Source organism: Kluyveromyces lactis (assembly GCF_000002515.2).
Source record: "Kluyveromyces lactis strain NRRL Y-1140 chromosome C complete sequence".
Lineage (NCBI taxonomy): Eukaryota > Fungi > Ascomycota > Saccharomycetes > Saccharomycetales > Saccharomycetaceae > Kluyveromyces > Kluyveromyces lactis.
In genome coordinates, this window is record NC_006039.1 from 1,121,791 (window position 1) to 1,134,791 (window position 13,001).

Sequence of the window (13,001 nt, forward strand, 5' to 3'; positions counted from 1 at the left end):
AATAATGCATTTGTATTCATCCTGTATTTACGTATGCTATGTACCTCTCTCTAAGGTTTCTTGATACACCCTTGAAATTTCATAGTGATAGCCATGAATGTCATTCTTTTCCATTAATTTCGGTAGTAATATTCTGGTCCTCTCAGCTATTCCAATTAATCTAACAATTTCTGTTCCACTTATTCTAAAGTTCCCCGGAACTTTCCCGTCAATTAATCTAGCAAAAATAAAGTCTAATATAGACAATAATTTAAATAGCTTTCTTAAAGATCCATGGGTACGGGGTGAATCTGCATTAAACGTTTCAGGCTTCATGGATTGGCCTATATTACTTGAAAAACCATTATCAAAACGACCATTGGTCTCGTTATCATCATCAAATTCATCTTGCTCGGTTAATGGAAATTTATCCAAATAATCTAGAAGATCGTCTGAAATTCTGATTAGATAATATGACTGACCAAAATCGGTTGACTCAGAACCTTGATATTTTTGGTAAAGAGCAGTGTCATCCAAGTTTAATTGTAAAATAGCGTCAGTGTTGCTGACGCCATCGACTGAATACCAGATTAAATCGATCAATTTCTTGAAGTCGAGAAGGACTTGTGAAAGACTTTCATACCCTTGCTCTTTATTCAAACCTCTACTTTGGACGAATTTTCTCTGAATTTGCAATAGTCTTTCGTCTATGTAAGATACGAATTTAGATTGCTGGGATAAAGATAATCTTCTCGCATTTGAATTTGGGCCATTTTCTTGGGTGCGTGATAACTGTGGTAAATCGACGTGAGATTCAAACGGAGACCTGATGTCCAAAACAGGCTTAAAATCTTCCAGATCATCGAATTCCGGGTTTTGCTTCTCGTTATCGATGAATGTGCGTTTCAGGGTCGGAGGTACCGATCCTTCATTATCTTCCTCCATTATTACGTCTTCCACATCATCCAAATCTGGATTCAAATCTAATTGCAATAGCTCGTCCTCATTTATTTCGTTGATTTCATGTTCACCTGCGTCATGCGCGGTAGGCGTAGTTGGTGTTGGAATGGATGACATTAATTGAAAATGTTTCTTACAACTGTAAAATCTTGCTTTATATTTAAAACTTTAAGAGATGAACCGCCTTGCTATAAGCATGAAAATGTTCACGAACAGGTAATAATCTTCTAGTAGTTTCCTCTCTAGTTGATTGCGAATGATTTCTGTTGGATATTGATGTAGAGGAATTCTTAAAGATAGCACCTTTAATATTCAGTTCTTGTGTTCATTGATAATTCTTTCTTCACAGTATTCCCCAGATAATCATATGTGGATTTTCATGATGTAACGAAAATATCTTGAAAAGAGAAGAAAACACACCATATTACTGGAATTATTAAGGACATAACCAGTCCTTTAGTACATATGGCTGAGGTCTTAGATCGAACCCATGGAATGTTAAGGTGAGGAAATAGATATAAATACATAGAGGAGTTGAAGGATTTCCGACAGATACGAAGATATAAATGTTAATATTATGCTATAGGATTACAGTCAAATTACGTATGATTGTTTTGTATGTAGAACATGATTCGGGTTTGTCTATCCCGATTCAGCCTGGGAGATTATACATTAGACTAAGTGATCAGGAAACAGATTTCATTGAAACGTAATTGAAGAAGAATGATAATTCCACAAGAAGTTCATTAGAAAAGGACAAATAAATCATGATGCGGCATAGAAAAAAAGAAGTTGACAATGAAAGAGCGACAGATGATTGTAATGATGCTGACGTAAACCTTAAGAATCGAAGATGGGTATGTGCAATTAGAGGACTCTTTTTAATGATTTTTATTATGATGATAAGGATACAATCTGAAGGGTAGAGCAGATCAGAACTTTTTAATTTTGCAATCACCTGGGTGGTGAGGCGAAGCAGAGTTCTAAAGTAGAAAAGAAAAATAACAAGAACAAACGCATGTCTACACAGTGTGTGGTATTAGTATTTTTGTAAGTAATCAGGTTTTAATATTGCAGAAACGAATTTTCTGTTTGTTCGACACTGTGCTCAGGGATTTAAAATGCAGGTGCTGATCTGTTTGTAATTCTTTTATTTTTTTTAGATACCGTGGGGAAATAGAACCAGTTTAGGATTGCCATGATTGAGGACCACTTTGGCCACCACTGCTGCTACTACTTCTGCCGAATTTTAGTCTGTGTACCAATTTCGAGAACTTTTGTGATGAGCTATTAACTGTCGGTGATTGAGACGACACTGATGAAGACGATGAGGCCGTTGATCCCTTCGAGGAGGACGAGATGGAATATCTATGAGATTTTTTCAGCCTTTGAGCTGAGGGAAGAGATGGCGTTAGGGAAGGAGGTAAGACGTGCTGTATTTTCTCTTGTGGAGTTCGAGAGCTACCAAAAGATTTTTGGGTAGATGATGTGGATTCAGCCGAGGGGGAAGGTGGAGTGTTTGGTCTCAGAGGTGTTGATACTAGTGGTGGAGTAGATCGTGTCCGTGATCTGAATGTGGCAGTAGATTTAGCCTTTTGATACTCCAAACGTTCCCCGACGCTTGCCTCGTCGTCACCTTCTTCTAGTTCATCTTCTTCCTCCAACGCGAACTCGCTAAGCTTATCCAGGATTGGACTTACCAAGTCTATATTTTCTTGTGTCAGCACAGTGGTGTGAGAGTGAGAGGTATTTTGGTCTTTATCTGTGTCAGAATGGTGATAAAGAGTACCGTCCTTATGGCAGTAGCAGTCGGTGTACTTGATATTATCCGGTATATCAGAGTTTCTTTGAAATTTACTGTATGCATCTTGTAGTAAGTTTACAATGTGTAGCCTTGCTTGTTCTATAGTTTCGTGAGTTGGTAGGCCGTGTTTACGGAAGGCTTCATCGAAACAGATCCTTATTGATTCTGGGAAGTTACATTCTTTTGGTGCGTCTTCTTGGATGAAACGACGATAAACGTCATTCCAATGTGTAAACGAGAGTTTTGAGTTCGGGTTCATGAATGGATTTGTGGCTTTGATGAACCATAAGTTCTCATCACAATGTGGTTTGGCCAAGAAATCATGGAAGCCACTTAAAATTTCATCATGATGAATACAGGATAGCTCTTCATCTAACAACTCCTCTAGCTGAAGCATTATATGATTGCCAGGACTCTTATTTGTCCTTGTGTCGTAAAGTTTCAGAAGTTTAACGTCCAGCGGTTTTTAATCTATCAATGCTAAACGTAATTCAAAATCAACCAGAAGAGCGAGAGAGAGAGAGAGAGAGCGTAATATCCGTGGTCGCTGGTTAATATTATTTTTTTAATACAAGGGGAATGATACAATGCGTGAGGTGGGGGAACACTATTTCTATAATCTATATCTCTTTCTCTCCGTGTATAAGTCAGTGTCACTCCAATATTCAAAAGACTTTCATACTATTTTCGTCAACACTAAACGGTTTTTCCTCAAAAAAAAAGTAGTATACCTTCTGAAAATCTTTCAGTGAAGTAACCTTGTTGAGCAGAGTTACTGAATAAGTAAAAGTTTGTTGATATCTACCTTGAGATCGAAGTAAAGACAGTGAGAGTTTATGAGACAACTGTAAACAGGAAGCAGTTACTCTGGCTTTAAATTTTGAATTTACACATTAAACCTTTTGTGAAAACACTGAAAAAGAAATTAAATTTCACACACCCACCTAACTTTAAGCTATGTAAACTGTGTACCGAGAAAACTACGGAGGGAAATTCTCAGGTGATAGGAAGGAACGGAGATAGAGCAACAAGGTAATCTATGCAAGGAGCAATAGCTCTTACTTACACAGATGATCAAATTGTGTTTTACTAGCCGCAATATCGTAGCCGTTTTATCCTGCTAATAGAATTGTGTCTCTGCTGCTCTTTTCCCGTACCAACCCGTATTTACCCTCACTATGTTTCTTTTTCATTTTTCCTTTCCAGTTTTTTGTAAAAAAAAGAAAAGCACAGGAAAATGGAAAAGAAACATGGAAAAGGAAACTTTAATCCGTATTTCACGAAACAGTAAGAGCAAACTGGTAGGAGACAAGAAAGTTTTTTTGATATGCATAGGTCAGTCGGGAGATATTTATCGCACCTCCTGTTCTTGTCCTCGATAATTTGCGATGGGGTCTTGTCGATTCCCTAGTTTACGCTATCTATCAGATTTTCATCTCTGAAGATTAGATTACAAGCTCCTTATCTTGAAGGAAGAAAAAGACTTGGCAAACGCAGGTAACGACCTCAAGCAAAACACAATAATCAAACGGCGATCGGCAACCGGCGGTCGGCATTAGTACTGAAAGATCAGGTATAGGGAGAGCATCGGATGAGTGTTTACTTGCTGTGCTGGATTTTCAAACTGTCACTAGTGTGCTGTTTTTTCTCTTTACGATATGTATAATCATTCTTTAGATCAGCGAGCTTTTCTATCTGTGTGAGAGCATCTACGCGGTAACACTCCAGCAATAAAATGCGGGGTTGCTTACTGACTCGAGAAATGAGAATGTAGGCACTAATACTGATGGATAAATAAACATTTTTCCGCGGGTGATCGCAGAAACCGGAGGAAAGCAAGAAAAGAAAAAAGCGAACAACACGAGGGAACACAAATCACGTGCTTCGTATCACGTGCAGTTTGTACTGTGGCTGATGTAATGTCTGTATCCGGGTAATTTTCTTGTCCGGGTAATAGACGTTCCACAGTTTGGTGATTACTTTTTTCTTCTTCTTTTCCCTTTCCTCATTTTTTTCCCGACTTTTGATGAAATTGCACGAGACCTGAGCTGAAGAATAATACAAACTAAAGTATTTTCAATCATCGTCTACTGTTGATATCAACAGCATCGAGTGAAAGGCCACATTCAAATTTGAGCCTTAGTTCCAGGGAATAACGACAGTGAATCTTTATTTATCGAGCCGGCTTCTCTCATTCTTTCCGCTATGAATAGTGGAACTTCCAATAATCTTAAGCGCACTGGTAGCAGCAGTAGCGGTGTTGGTGCAAGGAATATGGATAATCATATTCGAAATCCTAATGATAGTCATCCCAGTCAAGGTATGGACAACATTTGGGGGAACAGTCCGGAATTCTCGACACATTCTCCATCTACCGCATCGAATCACTTACATTCGTTGATTAACCCCCCTGCTGATGTGAATAATGATGTTACCCCTAGCATTCTTTTGGAACAACTAGCGTTTGTTGATAATTTTATTACTGATTTTAACTCTGACTTTGGACCCAATGTGACAAATTCTTTTTACAACAATGAGGGACCTCATGGTGACACTGTAAATTCATTTAGTGGGATGCCCTTGAATCATCAAGTTGGTGGTTTAAGTGCAGATAATCAGCTCGCGATGGATGAACGTTTAGCGGCGGAATTGAGTGTTTTCGCAGATGAGACTTTTATTTTCCCAGATGAAGACAAAGCTGATAGACATGATAGCGATGACAACGGCGACCATTACAACAGCAACCATAACTTCGGATTGAACAACAATGCTAATCCTAGTACTAATGATAATAACATCGACAATAACAATAATAATAACAGTGGTAACAATCATAATAGTAATAATAACAATAATAATAATAATAATAATAATAATAATAATAATAACAGAAACTCTTCGGAAAAGAGAAACTTGTTCGATAGAAAATCAAACCTGCTGGGAAACCAGTATGATCATACGCGGCAACGGTTTTCGAGGAAAAGGTCATCGACACAGAATTCTCCGATCCCCGATCATGGAGGATTTACACACTTTGATGTTCAAGACCAATCCAATAGTCATAATACAGGCAACCTAAATGGCACAAGTGCAAACCGCCAACGAGATATGCCGTTTGCCACTTCCCCACTAACAAATTTATTAGCCGCATATGATTTAACTTCAATGTCATATCCGTCCAATACCACTGTATCGTCTGCCTCTTCAATCGTCAACACAGCTAGTAACCATGGTAATAATCATGTCAATAGCAACGAAAATCCGTATCGTCCAAGTACGGCTGCAACATCAGGATTTGAATCAAATATACAGATGCCAGACTACTCTACAATACAAACTGCGACTTTGGTATCATTGTTGCCTATCATTAATGTTCCCAGAGGTGCTTACCAGTCTTTGCGTAATGTTGGCTTTAAACCAGAACAGATTGACGCCATAGCTGCTATTATGGCTTATTATGAAAGAGAAAGAGAAAAGTTTGATCCTCCTGTGAGGAAGCCAACTAATTTAAATAATCACTCTACAAATAGACCACCATCGTCAGCTTCCCATCTGGGCTCATCGATAGATGTGAATTCGCAAAATCAACTGGTTCCTGAACCTCAAGAACATATTCAAAGCTCCGTTGGCATGCTATTGGATTTTTTGCATGAAAAACCTGAGCCATCTCCTCAATCAAGTGTCCATAAACCTAATCCAAAAAGAGCCAAAAAAACTCCAGTGGAAAAAGAGTCTAGAGTTATTGATACATATATGAAAAACTCACCGAAAGTGCACCACGGCTCAATTTCTAACAACATAAAGAAAGAAAGCGAAGAGAATTCTGCAAAGCAAACACTGGATGATGGTATCAGTAAAACACCAAAATCAGTTGTCAGGAAACTAGAATCAGCTTCCTCTCTTAGGAAGGATGTAACGTCTGCTAAATTGAAGGAAGAGGTGAGACAATCGGAAGAACTTCTCAATGACAAGGAAAATGCTGCTAAGAGTCTCGATGAGAAGATAAACGAAAAAAAGCATAATACTGATTCTGATAAAAACAATTCCTCCAGTGATGGTGTAGAATCGTCGTCCACTTCCTCAACCCTTTCTTCAAGACCCAAACTGCCGAACTTGGATCAAACTAAAAAACTTAAAGAGAAAGAAATGGAAACTTGGGTCCAAGATCTTTCACAGTTAGCTTGTGACTTGAAGCAAAGAATCAATACCCTTGAAATGGAAAACAGACTTCTCAAAAATCTTGTCATTGAACGTGGAGATCTCAAGAATGTTGAGTCTTATGAACTATCCAAAAATAACTCCTCCGAAAGCACTAAAAAGGATACTGACAAGTAAGCTATGATTAATAATTAGTTGTAACCTCTAAGTCGGACATATTTACCTGATGATGCGTGTTCTCTAAAACGTAACGTAACTTTCATCCAAGTATAAGGCCAGAGATAAATTTTGTATTAATATATAGTTACATTCCTCGTAGAATCTAACCCTATGATAGAATCGCGATAAGAGTTATTAGAGTGATAACAACAATAGCTACTAGAAGTATTGTACCACATCTGTTCTTTTTCCTTTGATATTCATTTGCTTTGTGAAGTTCTTTGTTCGCCTTTTGCAAATTATTAGATAATCCTGTCACATTTTCGCCAATTGTGTCAACTTGTTCGCCCTGTTCCTGTACCAGACTTCCTAGTTGTTTGAAGATGGCATTGACCTCTTGCACAGCAGAGTGGATTTTTGATATGTCCTGGGATCTTTCATGTTGAATTATCGTGTGAAAATCTAACTCATCCTGATTCAACAAAGGCTCTTGCTGTTGGGTAGACAAAAGTAACGGAGTATCCTCTGAAGAATGATCCCTCCTCTCGATATCGTCTTGTATTGGCATGCTTTCATATTGCGATACGAGATGTTCCGATTCATTATCTTTACTCTCTTCGTCAGGTATGGGATTCTGTACTGCCCTATTCTCATAATCGGTCTTTACACTGTTATATTGTTTGCTTAACGCTTGAAAATCTCGAGCAAATTTATCTTGTGTATCTAGCGAAGTTAAGTCAGCCAGTTTTCGACTAATTTTCTGGATTTCGGGGATTACTCTATTTTTTATATCAACCCTCAATAGTTGTCCGTCCTTGCTTGTCCCTATTAGATGAGCTTTACGCTTGAGTAATTGAATATTCTGTTCTAGTGTTATCAACAAAGGCACCGCATCGTTTCCACTAGAATCTGCACGATTGTCCTCCTTTTTTGGAGTACTATTTTGATAAAAGGACATCAGATGTAACGCGATTATCTTTACGGGTCCTGCTATCAGCTGTTTCCTTAACAGTTATCCTTCCCTTCAGTTAATGATCACAAACCTCAATTTGAGCACTTTAAAATTGAGGACAGTCTTAAACCACAGGTCATGTGATCCATTTTTCTTTCCAAGCCAACGCCAATTGGTTCAACTAATGGAAATTCGTATCATAATATTGAGGAGCGCACACTCTCTAACACTTCAGCGGCTTCACCGTTTAACCACTCAAGTGTTGTCGGTATTCTACTGTCACTCAATCTTTCGCTCGCTTTTCTTCTCATGCACTCTCGCTTTGTCTCAGCGTTGGTGCCATTAAGTTCATAGATTTCGAACGCGTGCTTTGCAGATAGATACAACTTTAAAAAAAAAAAGAACGCGTAAAAGTAAGAACATCTTCATCATCTTCTTCTTGCAACTCAAACCAGGAAAGACAACAAAACTAAATTACTAGGGTAGTTCGTACTGCCACCCTACACTATTAAAACACTAGCTCGGGATGAGTAATGCGAACAAACTTGAACTGCTCAAAAAATTGCAGAAAGCTAGGAATAATAAATCGAATAGGGATGTGCTAGATGAACAACTGGAAGAAGAAAATGTGTATGACTTGATTGACGAGGATCAATATAGGAGTAAGAAAAGACAAGAGTTGTTAAGAGATGATTTTGTTGAAGATGATGATGGCAGTGGATATGTGGATCGTGGTGTAGATGAATGGGATCAAAGTCAGGAGTTCTACTCTGATGAAGACGATGGTGTTGATGCAAAGTCAGGCAAAAAGCGTAATAAGACCAGTAAGAATAACAAAGGTAAGGATACCATCAGCGATATCATAAAGCAACAAAATGTCAAGAGAAAAATGACAATGCCAACAGAAAAACCTAAGAAAGTGTCACTTGCTGAATTTGATGATATTTTGAGTGAATTTGACGCAGAGCCTCTGGTTAAGAAGCCGAAGCTAACGATATCCAGAAAACAACCTGCAAATACTACGCCTATGAACTATAAACACCCTCAGGTAGATACATCCCCACTTAAAGGTAAAGATGTTGTACCTTTTAAAGCTGATAGCGTTAATCCTATCGATTGTGATTCAATGGAAGAGGACCACGATATTGAATCATTATTAAACGATGTGGCTAGTTCTCCTTCAATGAGCAAGCAGAAGACATATCAAAGCGAAGATGACAGTGAAGATGACGAAGATGATATTCACTTTGGTAGAAAAAAATTCAAATCAATAGCTACTCAAAGGCAGATGAATATCAGCGCTCAAACAGCACCATTAACGTCTTCGCCAACATATGTCACTGCTCCTAACACCCCATTGTCAACTTCTACAGGGTCCACACAAGCAACAGAATCAATTTCCGGATCACTGAGACAAAGAATACCTAAAGAGGATGTAGTAGACGCTGAGACCGGTAGTTTTAACTTTTTTTGGACTGATTTTACCGAAGTCAACTCTTCTTTGATTCTCTTTGGTAAAGTTAAAACGAGAAAGAATCAAGTAGTCTCTGCAATGGCGCAAATCAATGGTTTCAATAGAGAGCTGTATTTTCTACCTAAGGAGGGTAAAACAGCGTCTGATGTCCACCAAGAAATTGTACCTCTATTATTGGATAAATATGGCTTACAATCACTTCGCGCTAAGCCTGAAACGAAAAAGTATGCCTTTGAACTTCCAGGAATACCACACGAAGCGGAGTATTTGAAGGTTTTGTTACCTTATGATACTCCTAAATGCAAGTCAATTACTATTCCCGCTGAACTTGAGGGAGATACATTCAGTCACGTCTTCGGTGGTAACCAAAACCTTTTTGAGAGTTTTGTTGTCCAAAGGAAAATCATGGGCCCTTGCTGGCTTAAGATATCAGATGGCGATTTTGATGCAGTTCAAGGCGCTTCGCATTGTGCTATTGAGGTTCAAATTGATTCACCTAATCATATCTCAGCAACGAATGAAAAATCATCTCCGAGCTTGAACTGTATATCATTGTCTATTCAGACCGTCATGAATGCAAAAGAAAACAAGCAGGAAATTGTTGCTATAAGTATGGCTGTCTTCAAAAATTTATCTCAAGATTCATCAATTCCACAAAATCTCAAACCAAATGAAATAGTGACACTAGTAAGGCCTCCACAAGGATCAACTTTTCCACCTCTTCTGGGACCTAAATCAAAGAAAGAATTATCCGGAAATGTGCGTCTCTTCAATAACGAAAAGACGTTATTAAACTGTTTCTGTGCTCTCTTGAAGGTAAATGATCCTGATGTTATAATAGGACATAGATTGGAAGGTGTCATCTTGGATGTTCTGGCACACAGAGCTTATGAGTTAAATATTCCTCAATTTAGTGTCTTTGGGAGAAGACTGCGGAAAGCATGGCCAGACAAGTTTGGAAAACATAATAATAGTATGACACAGTTCATAGTTAGGGATTTATTTGCAGGTAGGTTGTTATGTGACATTTCCAATGAAATGGGTCAGTCACTAACTCCAAAATGTCAAAATTGGGAACTAAACGAAATGTATCAAGTTTCCTGCGGTATTGAAAGAAAATCTCTCGAAATTAATTACCTAAACCCAATATATCAGGAAGATGAATCCCAGATGCTTCTAGCGCTAGGCGAAAACATCGAAAACTCCATTATAACAGCAGAAGTTGCATTCCGCATTCAAATTCTCTCTTTAACCAAACAACTGACTAATTTAGCAGGCAATGGATGGAGACAGACTTTGGGTGGTACAAGAGCTGGTAGAAATGAATATATTTTGCTTCATGAATTTAACAGAAATGATTACATTGTTCCTGATAAAGAAACAAGGCAAATGAAGCAAGACAGACAACAAAAGAATGAAGATCCTATGGAGCCACAAGTGTCCAGTAAAAAATCAAAATATCAGGGTGGGTTGGTCTTTGAACCAGAAAAAGGTTTGCATAAAAACTATATCTTGGTCATGGATTTCAATTCGTTGTACCCATCTATCATTCAAGAGTTTAATATTTGCTTCACTACTGTTGACAGGAATCCACAGGATAATGAAGAACTTCCAGATGTGCCTTCAAGAGAAAAATCACGAGGTGTACTGCCAAGATTATTGGCCAACCTGGTCCAAAGACGTAGAGAAGTGAAAAATCTAATGAAGACTGAAAATGACGCAAGTAAAAAAGCCCAATATGATATCAGGCAGCAAGCTTTGAAGCTTACGGCAAATTCTATGTATGGTTGTTTGGGTTATGTGAACAGTAGATTTTATGCTAAACCGTTAGCAATGTTAGTTACAAATAAGGGGAGAGAAATTCTCATGAACACAAGACAATTAGCGGAGAGTCTGGGTCTAACAGTTGTGTACGGTGATACCGATTCGGTCATGATCAGTACTGGCTGTGACAATTACATGGATGCAATCAAAATTGGTGAAAACTTTAAAAAGCTGGTGAATGAAAGATACAGTTTGCTTGAAATAGACATTGATAACATCTTCAAAAGGTTACTGTTGCATGCTAAGAAAAAGTATGCTGCATTGAATGTTACTTTTGACAAGCAAAACAATGAGAAAACTACTCTTGAAGTTAAGGGTTTAGATATGAAACGTCGTGAATTCTGTCCATTGTCAAAGGAAGTCTCAACTCGAGTGTTAAATATTCTTCTTTCTGATAAGGACTCGGAGAGTGCTTTACAGGAGATATACGCATATATGGAAGAAATACGTCAAAAAGTAGAGAACAACGAGATTAGAATGGACAAATACAAAATTAATACCAGGCTTTCTAAGGATCCTAAGTCATATCCTGGGGGTAAGAATATGCCAGCAGTTCAAGTTGCTTTAAGAATGAGAGAGGCAGGAAGGGTAGTTAAAGCTGGTTCTGTCATAACTTTTGTCATCACTAAAGGTAGCGATGATTCAGACCAGGATTCTGATCAGGCGAATGTGGCTGAGAGAGCTAGAGCATTAAACGAAGTAATGAATAAAAAAAACGGATTGAAACCAGATCCTGTGTATTATCTTGGAAAACAAATCTTTTCTCCAGTACAAAGATTGTTGGAAAGGATTGAGAGTTTTGACATAATTAGACTGAGTGAGGCGCTTGGTCTCGACAGTAGAAAATACATTAATCGCGGTGGAGCCAACGGAGAGCTAAATGGTAGGGGTATGGACACATTGCAACCATTGGAAACCACTATTTCAGATGAGGAGAGATTCAGAGACAGTGTTCCACTTGAGCTAACATGTCCGAATTGTGATACCAAATTTGTATACGGTGGTATTGTAGCATCCAAAGAGTATCGATTTGTCTACTCCGGTATCCAATGTTCCAACTGTAATCACATAATGACCCCAATACAAGTCACTTCACAATTAGAAAGAATCATAAGGGCCCATATTTCATTATATTATGCTGGATGGGTCGCTTGCGATGACAGTACATGTGGCAACATAACGAGGCAAATTTCTGTGTTCGGGAAAAGATGTCTGCTGGATGGATGTACCGGTGTCATGAGTTACAAGTATTCCGACAAACAACTTTACAATCAAATGCTGTACTTCCAATCTCTGTTTGATTTGCAGAAAAACAAGCTCCAAACACTGAAGCCACTTTACCACTCTGGTGATAGTAACGCACCAGAAAAATCACTGTCTCACTCGGAAGTCCAAGCACTTGCTGAACAGAATAGGCTACTCTTTGAAGTTTCAAAGCAAGTAGTTGAAAAATACCTTAGCGATTGTGGTCGGGCATACGTCAATATGGGAAGTATTTTCGATTTCATGCTTTCACAATGAGTTAGTATATCTGGTGCATCATCTTCGTATTCATATATTACTTATTTAAATTATTAATAGCACTGACGTGCGTCAGATATTAAAACACACGTGACTACACGAAAAAGTATGCCTAGGGAAGTTTACCTCGGCAATTTATTCCCTTTTTTGGAAAATCGCCTCTACAGGTA

General features: G+C 38.3%; 5 protein-coding genes across 5 annotated transcripts; 2 read left to right on the top strand and 3 right to left on the bottom strand.

The window, feature by feature from the left end:
- Positions 1-36: 36 nt before the first annotated feature.
- TFB6 (TFIIH complex subunit TFB6) lies at positions 37-1,056 on the bottom strand (the record flags this gene model as incomplete). Its single annotated transcript, XM_452787.1, has 1 exon — positions 37-1,056. One exon carries the CDS (start codon positions 1,054-1,056, stop codon positions 37-39), a length of 1,020 nt encoding a protein of 339 aa, XP_452787.1.
- A 1,070-nt stretch (positions 1,057-2,126) lies between these two features.
- RGS2 (GTPase-activating protein RGS2) lies at positions 2,127-3,140 on the bottom strand (the record flags this gene model as incomplete). Its single annotated transcript, XM_452788.1, has 1 exon — positions 2,127-3,140. The coding sequence occupies one exon, from the start codon at positions 3,138-3,140 to the stop codon at positions 2,127-2,129; it is 1,014 nt and encodes a 337-aa protein (XP_452788.1).
- A 1,808-nt stretch (positions 3,141-4,948) lies between these two features.
- MET4 (Met4p) lies at positions 4,949-7,078 on the top strand (the record flags this gene model as incomplete). The annotated part of the gene is made up of 1 exon (XM_452789.1): positions 4,949-7,078. The coding sequence occupies one exon, from the start codon at positions 4,949-4,951 to the stop codon at positions 7,076-7,078; it is 2,130 nt and encodes a 709-aa protein (XP_452789.1).
- A 151-nt stretch (positions 7,079-7,229) lies between these two features.
- On the bottom strand, positions 7,230-8,018 carry VAM3 (SNAP receptor VAM3; the record flags this gene model as incomplete). The annotated part of the gene is made up of 1 exon (XM_452790.1): positions 7,230-8,018. One exon carries the CDS (start codon positions 8,016-8,018, stop codon positions 7,230-7,232), a length of 789 nt encoding a protein of 262 aa, XP_452790.1.
- A 520-nt stretch (positions 8,019-8,538) lies between these two features.
- Positions 8,539-12,831, top strand: POL1 (DNA-directed DNA polymerase alpha catalytic subunit POL1; the record flags this gene model as incomplete). The annotated part of the gene is made up of 1 exon (XM_452791.1): positions 8,539-12,831. One exon carries the CDS (start codon positions 8,539-8,541, stop codon positions 12,829-12,831), a length of 4,293 nt encoding a protein of 1,430 aa, XP_452791.1.
- Between the last annotated feature and the right edge of the window lie 170 nt (positions 12,832-13,001).